The sequence below is a fragment of the Sinocyclocheilus anshuiensis genome, unplaced genomic scaffold (assembly GCF_001515605.1).
Source record: "Sinocyclocheilus anshuiensis isolate Anshui unplaced genomic scaffold, SAMN03320099.WGS_v1.1 scaffold1568, whole genome shotgun sequence".
NCBI lineage: Eukaryota > Metazoa > Chordata > Actinopteri > Cypriniformes > Cyprinidae > Sinocyclocheilus > Sinocyclocheilus anshuiensis.
In genome coordinates this window covers 331,012-342,536 of record NW_015554307.1, presented here as the reverse complement: position 1 = coordinate 342,536, position 11,525 = coordinate 331,012, and the positions used below count along the sequence as shown (strand labels likewise).

General features: G+C 40.5%; 1 protein-coding gene across 2 annotated transcripts in view; it reads right to left on the bottom strand.

Moving 5' to 3' along the window:
• Nucleotides 1–3,908: 3,908 nt before the first annotated feature.
• LOC107671345 (patched domain-containing protein 1-like) overlaps nucleotides 3,909–11,525 on the bottom strand; it is an 11,770-nt gene continuing 4,153 nt past the window's right edge. For both annotated transcript variants that reach the window (XM_016464237.1, XM_016464238.1), the window contains exons 3-4: nucleotides 8,776–9,439; nucleotides 3,909–5,650 (exon numbers count right to left, since the gene is read on the bottom strand). In XM_016464237.1, coding sequence (XP_016319723.1) covers nucleotides 3,999–5,650; nucleotides 8,776–9,439 — 2,316 coding nt within the window. In that variant the 3' untranslated portion in view covers nucleotides 3,909–3,998. The remainder of the gene's footprint in view (nucleotides 5,651–8,775; nucleotides 9,440–11,525) is intronic.

Genomic DNA, 11,525 nt, shown 5'->3' with positions numbered 1-11,525 from the left:
ATATATATATATATATATATATATATATATATATATATGATTTGAGATTAATTGAGAATGTTCCAAAGAATATCTTGTGGTTTAATGGAAGCAAAGCATTAGCTTTTGTGTGACTTATATACTATTAGTATTTATTGATATTTTGAGTTGGTTTTATTTGTATATTTTTAGTTTTCATTTTTAAGTTTTTCATTTTGTGTGTTCTAATTGTAGTATTTTTAGTAAACTTAGTTGTTTTAGTTTATTTCACAATTCAGTTCAATTACTGAAAACAAGTTTTAGTTAACAATAACAACTTGAATATTTCTAAGTATATATTTTTATATTTAAACATTTTCAAAATCCTAAAACATTGTTTTTTTTTTTCAGGTTTAAATTTGGACCCCACTGTAAGTAGGAAATGAGATGTATCATCAACAAAAGTGTGAGTATTGAATAATGTCTTCTTTTATGACTTCCTCCTGATGGAAATGAGCTTTTCAGTAGACTGAGTTTCTATGGTTACGGATCACACCTGAAAAAAATGCTGAATCAAAAAGAGTACTGATGCACTTCTATTTTTTCGCACCTCTGTATATTGAACCACTATGTAGGTTGAGTTTATTTGTACATAACCATTTCTTTTTTTATACATATAACCAGCCTATTAGAATATATGGTGGCTGTTTCTCTTTTCTGATGAATTCTGTAAGCAGTGGTTGCAATTCATCTGAATTGTATTGTGAAAAACTGACATGGACAAAACAGTATTAGGTTACTTCAGTGAGGAGGCACACCCTTGGTTTCTTCTTCTGTAATCTCTGTTTATGATCAGTCTCTGTGGTGCTGATTAGATCCCACCCAGAGCCAAACAGGACTGAGTTTGGGTATGCCACAGCATCTGCGTGACTGCCAGTGGCATTAGACAATGTGTCATGTGAAAGTCAATACTCTTTGTGTAATGTTTGTTTCAAAGAAGGGGAAACTCCCCTATTCTTGTGACTTTTGGCGCACACACTCATACTGTTGTTCATATGGCTGTTGTTGCTGTAGTAATGAACCCTTTACTAATGGTAATGACAGCCTTGCAATTTTCACAGCTCTCTACGCTAAAGAAGTCCTCTGAGAATCTGAGCGCTCTCAATGTGTAGAGGCTGTTGGTAATGTCACACTGTGGGAGTCGTTCCCAATTATGTTTCCATACTCGCTCTCCTCGTGTGTTGGTTCCTCTGGTTATACTGTAACACTATTAACCCTCATATATGGCATTGTACTTCATGCTTAATTTCATGCACTTCTTTCCACCAATTAACAATGTCTACAACATTGTCAAGTAATGGCACTGCACACTAGATGGCAGCATGCTTCAAAACTGGAAACAGAGTGGAATAGTTTATCCTATTTACTGTTAATGCTTAATTTAATAAGGATTTGTAATAACACAAACAAATGATGCAACATTGCTCTCTTTTTGTTTCACCCTCTTTTATTTTTATTCTTCTGAAATTCATAGAAACAGATAAAAAACAACAATCATCTCCAGAGGCATATCAGTCAGGTAGAATGCATGAACTCTAGGCTAAATTTGTGTGTGTGTGCGCGTGCGTGTGTGCGAACCAATGTGGGTGTATAATATATACTTTTTTCCCCTCATTCTTCCCACTGGCTTTGACATCTTCAAAGGGCCTTGTGCCAATACTGCTTCATAGCAATCATATTTGGACTGAATAAATTAGTGGAGGTGTTGTACAAACGAAATGAAAGGATGTAAGCCTGAGTGAATGTCTATGAAAGCAGAGATATGTGAAGGGCTTTGCATTGAATGTTCAAATCCAGCAGTTTTGACAGACAGGTAGGAAAAATAAGAGATTGTAAAGAACATGAACTTTTAAGCTTCATTTATAAAACGAAGATCGTTCTAGGTCCATGACATTTCTCTTAAAGGGTACATGCTTTCAAGTACTGTCAAGTACATAGACATAACTGGACCATTTTACCCACATAAAACCAAGCTGATTCCTACAAAATGAAAGCTGTCCAACTAGATAGATAGATAGATAGATAGATAGATTTTTACAGCACTGTTCTGAGATCAAACAGAGCTGTCTGAGTGCTTCACTGAGATCAGCAACAGCTGAGATCAGTAAAAGCTGCAGTTGGGTTGCTGGTCTGAGATCACTCAGAGATGTTAGAACACTAATTAAATTGTTGAGAGAATCTTTCAGAGCACTCAGATTAGTTGGAAAGAGTATTAAGTACTGGCTACTTCATTGAGATGAATAAGATCAGCTGTGAGAGGCTCTAGCAACTGTAAATAAATATGGGCTGATTTAATTAGCCGTATAGGTGTATATCTTCATGTGTATATCTCATCACGATGCTTGTGGGCTGTGCAGTGATTCAGAAATGCTACTTAGGAGGAGATTGGAGTAGGTGAGGACCATCAGTCAAGTAGTGGGGGAATGATCCAAAAAAAAGCCTATTTTACAGCTGCCACATTAAGTGTGTGTGCAAATGTATCCAATCATGTGCATGTCTAACTGTCTTTTTCCCTTTCTTGTCCTTGATATGATTATCTGTAGCTATGCATTCAGCAATATTTCACAAGCTGCAACATAACCTTTCTATTATGCCACAGTCATCATAAATATCAATGTCACAGTCCACGTGTGCTTGAGAAAGGGGACTTGAAAAAACCCTATGCCCCAACCCCCGCCCCAGCTGCCTTAAAGCACTAATCCCTGCACAAAAACAGTAAGAGTCGGGAGCTAAAGGGGATGCTATTTTACCTCATTATTGATTTGATATCAATTGCTTTTGGGACTAAGGAGAATTTGAAAAGTAAGTGGATTTGATTGGCCAGATGCTCCTTTCCTATGCTCTCTTTCTGCTCTAGGTCACTGTATATATTTTTTTCAAGCCTCTCATACACAGAGGGCAAAGGAGGGTGAAAACGAAGGGACTCTGGCTCATGCATATTGATAAAGAGCATTGTCTGTGACAAGGTGATTTTCAGCATTTTTAGAGGCAAACAAAATAAGCAAGAAGCAGCAGGGATAAATCCTTCATAGATTGTACTCCCCACTGCAGTACGACTTAATTGGTAATCAATGCCCTTATTTAACTTAGAGGGTAGGAAATTATACATACACTATGCAACTAAACTGTGACCAGAGTTACCATGGAAGCACTGCACAGCATACCAACCTGTCAGCAGAGTCTTGCTTCTGTGTATATCTCAGACGCATCCCCACCCCCTTCTGTCCTTTTCTTTCGCCCGCCCATTTTTTTCTCTCTTATACATTCCTTTATGGAAGATGAGCCATAAATGCCTCTGAGACATTGGTCATGGAGGTGACTTTCACCATGGTCAGTGAAAATACTTTTCAAATACAGTACTATGTATTTTTAATACCACCATATACCAAAAGACAAATATACGGTCCCGACTAAAAATCTAACCTCTGAGAAGAGACAACACTGGGCACAAGTCATGGCTATCAGCAGATATGAATATGGCTGCTTGGTCTTTAGCTTAGTGCCCCATGAAAGTCTTAGTATGGTTCTTGGGGCATCAGAAACATTGTAAGTCTCTATCTACACCTTGTCAAAGCAATTGCTTGTTACTGTTTCCGCTCTACTGCTGCTGTAATACTGCAGACCAGAGGAGCCCCCCTCTGTCATTATCTGCAACTGTGCAGCAGTGTGGCCTTCCTCACTCTCATTGAGCTGCAGCAAAACCTGCATAGGGCTTTTACCCTGACAATGATACACCCATTGTTAATGGCTCAACCTCAAACTCATCTGCTTTTATCATCAAACAAAAGCCTTGTTTAAAATGAGGCCTCATACTAAAGAACACCCATAAAGTACTTTAAAAGCCATCTAGAGGCTTTTGAGTATGGGAACTGGAAGCCCAGCTGCACAAAGGCTAACTCTCCCTTCTGCCACCCCCTGGGGGTGTTTTGTTTTTTTCTCTCTTGTACATCCTCCGGACTACCTCTCTTTTGGGCATGTGGTCAAACAGTGGTAATCTGATCAACCACACGTGTGCTGTCCACCATCTCCACGCACTCAATTTCCTCCCGATTTTCCGCAGCATTCTTTCTCTCCCTCCGTTTTTTCTTGGAGGGAGGCAAGAAGGTAAGCAGGACGGGAAGAATGGCCAAACAGTGGAAGGCGGTGATGATGGCGGTGAGAAAGAGGCACCTGAAGAGTGTGCGGGTGAGATTTGAGGGCACGGCCGCTAGAGGGAGCAGAGCAGCCCCATAACACAAGTAGCTCTGAAGGGCAGGAACTCCATGTCGCTCCAGAGCCAGTTTCACCCAGCGCGTACGGGTGGATTCCCGGCCTAGAGCGAATGCAGACACCAGCGGAGCGCTGGAGTCTACAGCATAGTTCACGCCGTAGATCAGACACAGCACTGAGACGCAGTCCAACTCTACCCGCCACAGGGTCATGAAACCCACCAGCCCAAACTCAACAGAGGCTACTGTCACAGTCAACCAGGCATTCACCAGTGGGTCAGCTGCCAAGAAGGTGGAAAAGAAGAGCAGAAAGATAGCAGCGATGCAAGAGTTTTTCAGGGGTGCTCCAACAGATGAAGCATAACGGTCCATATACACAAAGGATGGATTGAAGATGATGAACTTCACCCTGGAGGTCAGCGATAACTTCCTTAGTGTGTCCAGCAGGATAGACATCTCCTCTCGTTTGTTTTCTGTCGTCTTGGCCACTAGAAACATACGCGAGGCTACCACATCAAATTCCCCATCCGCACGTTTGGCAAAGATGATATCGTCAGAGAAATGCACATATCGGGGTTGGCGCAAAAAGCCAGACCGCAGGCGCTCTGTGAAGTTGCTGCATGACAGGCTAGTGGTGATGTTCAGCCCGTGAAGGTAGTTGAGGTAACTCTCAAACCAGGAGATGCGTTCAAAACCTTTAGTGTATTCCAGTAGGTCCTCTTGAACGCTCGTGTTCCAGTACTCAATGGACTCGTAGATGTAGAAGCCAATCACGGGGCTGTAGCTGCTGAAATACCGCTGCTGTGCACGGGTGTATGCAATAGTGCTTGTTTCAGTGGCAACCACATTACTAAGATCTGACCCTTCACTGACCTGAAGGTAGCCCATGAGGGCAAAGGAAACATAAACCAAGTAGAACAGAACCACGAATGGTTTGACGTAGGTGTTGGTGATCCAGTCACAGTAGTACCGCTTCATAAAAGCTACCAGCAGGTGACTCTCGTAAGCACGCAGTGGTCCTGCTTCTGTTGCCTCCTCGTTGTAATGTGTATACATGAGAAAACGGTACCACGCCGGCTTCTGCTGCAGCAACTCAGGCTTTGGTACACGCCTGCAGAATAGACTGTGACGGTAGTTGTTTTCCAGGTAGCCGGCAAACACCAGGTTGGAGCCGTAGAAGGTGAGGATGTAGAGGTAGTTGAAGAGGACTGAGATACAGGCGTTTCGACAAAATAGACGCACGGCCTCAATGTTTGTGAATGGACTGGCCCCGATGCCGAAGGTGACCACGTGCAAGGCCGTGCTAGCTGTGAAGGGCAGCATACAGTCAGAGAACACCGCAGCAACCCTCTCCTTCACATGCTGGTCCTCGCGGGTCCGACGCCAAGACGACAGCATCTCAAATGTGCCAAACAAGCCATGACCTGGAAGAGATGAAGAGAGAAAATGTCTTTCAGTGATTTATAAACGTGAATTGGAATGGTCTAAGCATAGCTTGGAATGATTTTGGCAGGCAGCTCTTTCAAGTGACATAAATGGCTGCTGGGAAAAGAGGAGACGTAAATAATTGAACAAAACGGTGACAAGACAGTCACTCTGCAGCTGCATCGCAACAATGGATGTGAGGGAAAAACAGATGCTCTCTTTCTCTAGCTCTGGCACTGCTTTTTTGGGACAAAGCTAAGTCAAAAAGTGTTTAGCATGCATTGTAACATTTATACATCCATCAATGAAATCTAATTCTAATCCAATTCAATTCAGTCTATACATACTGTAGCCTATAGAAAACACCATTCCTAATGTATAGCTCCTCACCAGTGCAATTTACTGGAAAATCAAATCAAAATAAAGAAAGGATTCAGTCTTGAAAGCAAAGCCAAAGAAGCCTTTTGGCCACCACCACCTCTATTTACAGAGCATGATCTAACTATAGCCCACTCTTTTCTCCTCCATCTTCACAGCTGATGAATTTGTAGCTAAATAAATCTCAGTCACACTCACACACGATAGCCACATGTCATGTAAAATTGATCTGATGAAAGGAGAAAGCCTTACAGATGTGAGGAAGGCTGTCAGCCCCTGTAGCCTTGGGACTTTACAGAAGCACAGAAGCCCAAGACATTAGGCAAACTGGGTCAGCCTACTTTTAGAAGTTGACATAAAGGAACCCGGGGTCCAAGTCACCATGATGAAGCTAACACTCTTACACCATAACATACATTTACACGTTTAACTCACGCTTTCACATTCTGTTGGTCTTTTTTCAGTTTCCTCTCTAGCTTTCTACATCACTCGCTCATACAGGCAGAGTGAGCAGATGGCTCTCACCTACAGGGTTGCCACGGCATCAGTGACTCATCATTTATGACGGAGGTTTCCTCGGTCCGATATCGCCAGTACTGCCTCTCACACATTCCTGGGATGTGTGCCCGGCACAATAGCTAGCAGAGTCACCAGACAGCACTGGCCTGAGGTTGTGGCCTCCACGATTGGACTCAAGTGTTCTGATTTTAGGCAGAGCTAAAGGTCTCAAATTAACTAATGGGCAGTAAGAGGAGATTGTTGCTAAACTAAACAATCAAGCTCTGCGAGCAAGACAAACAAAGTGAGAGAGAGACTGTAATTTTATTCTCATGCTGTTTTCTCACACTTTTGCCTTCGCTCTCTGCCTCTACCATAGATGTTTTCCTCTTTACTAATTGAACTGACTATTTCATTTCCACTCATCTCAAAACAAAATAAAGAATACTAATGTAACACACAGAGGCTGTTTCTCAGTATGCAAGTCCTTTATCTGCTGAACATCTCCCAAGATGCACTGCAGTCTTTTTCTCTTCATAAACATGACATTAATCTTAGCAATTATGGCCTATGAAATCTCTCCCTTCCATCTTTCCATTATCATCAGAGGACTGTCAGATGATCCCAGTTGACAGCTAATGCCCTTGTAATGGAATTTGTTTTAAATAAAAGGCCGGTGGCCTACAGAGATAAGGCCTATTGTTTTGTCAGACATCCGTTGCGTTGTACTACTTATATCCCTGTTTTTCTCTGAACCCCATTTAACCCAGTATGAACAACCTGGAATGACACTGATATGCTGTGACACTGGGTGGCTCTGGCAAGTTCTGTTTTTACGCTAAGAAAGTGCTCTGTAGGAGAGCTCTGTAAGGAGATGCTGTCACTCGGACTGCGATTGGAAACCAGTGGGGAGAATTCTGAGATTGCTGACATTGAGTGGCACAATTGGCAAGGTTGGGATTGAACTGTAGAAGCATTGTAAGAAGGACACAGATGTCAGTCTTCTTGAGATAGAAATGCAATAGTAATTTTGTGGAGTTGGTGGCACGGGGGTCAATATAAACGCATCGTCTCTCAGCCTTCTTGTCTTTTTTTCCCAAGCCCACGTTTTTCTTTTCCATTTTTTTTCTTCTCATTTCTGTCTTTCGCCCCAGCCTGTTATTTTCTCAACAGAAGCCTCCTCCCACATGTGGCATTAATTGCTGTGTGTAAGAGATGGCCAACGAGAGCGAGCTAAATGGATGTGATCTGTCAGGATGCATGTATGCGTGTTGGTAATTAGTCGCAAGAAATCTGCTCGTGTGAATCTGTTCCACAAGCACACAGTTGATTCACCCAGAATGGCTCATGGACAGAAGACAAAAGAAGGGGGTGGAATTCCTCTAAAGGCTGTCTGTTGAGCTCTATCAAGAATTCCTTTGATGTGGAGCGTTTCATTTTTAATGATACACCTTGACAAAAGTGCAGTGTGGAGCTTTCTGGCCAGTCAAAAAGGTGTAGTCGTTTAACCTGACAGTCCTTTAAAATACAAGCAGTCACAGTATGTAAATGGAAGATCAAAAGATTAGAACGAATATGCAAACAGCAATGGCAGCTAGTGATTAGAGAGAAAACAGCACAAATCACTGGAATGATGCATATACCATTCAAAAGTGTGGATTTAGTTATTCAGCAAGGATGCATTAAATTAATTAAAAGTGACAGTAACAAGTTTTGTTTTGCAATTGAAAATTTAGTTTTAGATAAACACTGTTCTTTTAAACATTCTGTTCATTAAAGAATCCTGAAAAAAAAAAACAGTTTCCACAAAATAATCAAACAGCACAACTGTTTTTAACATTGATAATAAAAAGAAATGTTTCTTGACCACCTAATCAACCAACGCTATCTCACAACCAATTTGTATGTATTTTGTACGATTTGTCTACACTCCAGTGACGGGTAGGTTTAGGGGCGGGGTTAGGGGTAGGTCATCCGTACAAATTCATACAAATTGGAGAGCTTGTAAAATAAGTACGATTTAGCAAAAATCATACAAATTAGTACAAGTGAGGTCGTACGAATTAGTCACCTCATAAAATATGTACGAACTGCCATGTTTTTTCCATCACAGGAAAAAATTACATTTAAAAAATTGTAATAATATTTCACAAAATATCTTTTTTAAAAATTTCAATGAACCAAACTTTTGAACAGTGTTGTACATTTTTGCATTATAGGAGGACAGGAAGGAGTAATAAAATCTCACCTAACATGACAAACGGGATGCCCAGGTATGTTGAATTGTATTTCCCTCCTGTGAGGTTGAAAATGCCTGCAGAGGTGAGTGTAGCAAGGCTGACGGTCACCAGAGCCAGAAGACCCAGCCAAGGCTTTGTACGCACACAGTCTCGCATTGAGCAGCACAGCATGGCCAGCGAGAGGCACACAGCCAGGCTAAAGAGCAGCGGTCTCTCTGATACCCGACTGGTCCTTTGGAAGTCCCTCTGAAGAGAAGAGGAAGTGAAGGGGTATAGGCTAAGCTCTGGATGAGCCTTTCCAAAGTTCTCCAGCTCCTTGCAGAACAGCAGCTCCCAGGTGGCCGCCACCACTTCGTTCAGTGGGCTGGCCGCTTGCAGGTAGTATGTGAGTTGAAGGGCTCGAGCAGAACGCACCCCGTCTCTCCCTCCGCCTGCCAGGACTCCGCCCAGTTGGTGCCCAATGTAGGCCTCCCGCCCATCTTTGAGTTTGGTGATAGGGTAATGCAGAGGGGGTACTGAGCGGTTGGATGCCCGTGCTGATCTCATCTCCTCCAGAACCCGCAGGATGTCATCCACGATGCAGCTCTTGCTGTCATCCAACAGGCAGAGGTGGGCAAAGGTGTAGTTGAATCCCAGCATAGGAACCTGGATCTGAGTGATTGTGTTGTGTAGCTTGGGGTGGAAAAAGAGGAATAAAAAATTGAGATTTTACTAATTATGTACAGGTAAATGCAGATTAACTAAATTAGATTTAGTCAATGAAAAGATATACACTACCATTCAAAAGTATGATAAAAAATACAACAAGAACAATAATAATGTGAAAAATTACTACTTTTTTATTTTGATGTCTTTTAAATGTTATTCTTGTGAAGGCAAAGCTAAATGTCAAATAATCACTCTAATAATGCAAGAAACATTATTTTTATCAATGTTGAAAACAGTTGTGCTGCTTATTATTTTTGTGGAAACCGTGAAACTTTTTTCAGGAATCTTTAATGAATAGAACGTTCAAAAGAACAGCATTTAATTGAAATAGAACATTTTGTGACATCTTTGCTGTTTGTTTTGATCCATTTAATGAATCCTTGTTGAATAAAAGTATTAATTTAAAAAAAAAAAAGAAGAACAGGTGAAATGCACTGACCTTAAACTTTTGAATGGTTGCGTGTTATATTCTTGCAACATTAGGAATAAATTCAAATTAAAATGTTTAATAGGTTGTTTGCACATGACGTCACTGATGACGTGCGAAATGCAGCTGGAGGGCAGGAAGTGATTTTTCTCCGTAGGAATCACTAGCAGAAACTGTTTTCTGTAGTGTGTTTTGGGACATATTCCATTAGGATTTATTGGTTTTAACAAGCCACCAATAGAAGGCAACCAATTACAAGTAGAGACCAACAGGGTCCATTACAGTTTCCCTTAAAACCAATACAAGTCCCATTATAACCAGTAAAACCATTACAAATTTTCTAATGGTGTCTAATGTTTTATTCAGCAGGGGTTTTATTTTTTTAATATTCCCAAAATATATCATGAAATATCTCGATTCTCAAATATGTGCAAGTAAATGCATTTTGCACCTTTATAGATTATGTTAGTTCTTTAGTAAAGTAGCCTAATAGTATTAATCTATTAACTTTGCATAAAAATTCGTCTTTTTACTTAAGTACCAGATATGGTGTCATACCATTAAATATATTTAATACGACTGACTTTGTATTTAATGTGAAGTTAATAAAAACATAGTAAGTTACTAATTAGCCTATAACACTTTCATTGTACAAAAAGAGAGCAAAGAACGTTTACACTATCAAAGAACATTTTCACTTCAGTCCAGCGAATTCAAGCACTCTCAAACTCCCATAATAATCTCTAAAGCTGTTTTCACTGTAAAATTAATATCTTACTTACATTCGTACATCTTCACTTTGCTGTTTCTGATGAGATAATTAGCCAGAGGTTGCAGTCAGGCAGCGCGCGCAGTGACGAAACAGCGTGTTTCAGCGGTGACTCATCTGAACGCCTCTGATTGGTCTTTGTATTCATAAACTCAACATAATAGTATGGGATTGGTTATAATGCGCAGTGCTTTAAAAACGTGTGTGTCTCTGGCTCTGTGCCAGCCAGCGAACGCAGATTTGAATTTAGCTGCTGGTTATGTTTTTCTTTTTTTTATGCATAGTTTACAGGACAAACTACGCATTTCACCTAAAATTGTTTGGTGTGATATGATTCCAAATTTAGGGGGGGCCAAAGGGGGGGCCAAGCTTGTTGGCAGGGGGGCACTGGCCCCCCCCTAGAACCGCCCCTGGTGATCAAAGCTAAATTTTCAGCATCATTACTCCAGTCTTACTCAAAGTGTAACAATATGCACTGTACCATTCAAAAGCTTGGAGTCAGTAGTATATTTAAATATAAATAAATATTTAAATAAGTATCGCTTTTTATTTCTCCTCTTTCCTATTACTTGTTTCGCTTCTGTTTCAGTTTTTATAACCATTTCTTACTATATGTGTAAGTACGTTGTTGTTTTTTTAGCATGTGTGTTTGGCAGTGTTATTTTTTAGGATCACTGATAAACTACTGTCATTTGATTTGTATTATTTGTATTTGTTATTTATTTAAATTTTAGTTAAATTATATCTGAATTTATTATGACTGTATAGGTCTTTTATTAAGTTTAGTTTGATTTAATTTGAGTTATTTTAATACTTCAACAAACTAAATGGAAATGAAATAATATATATATTGA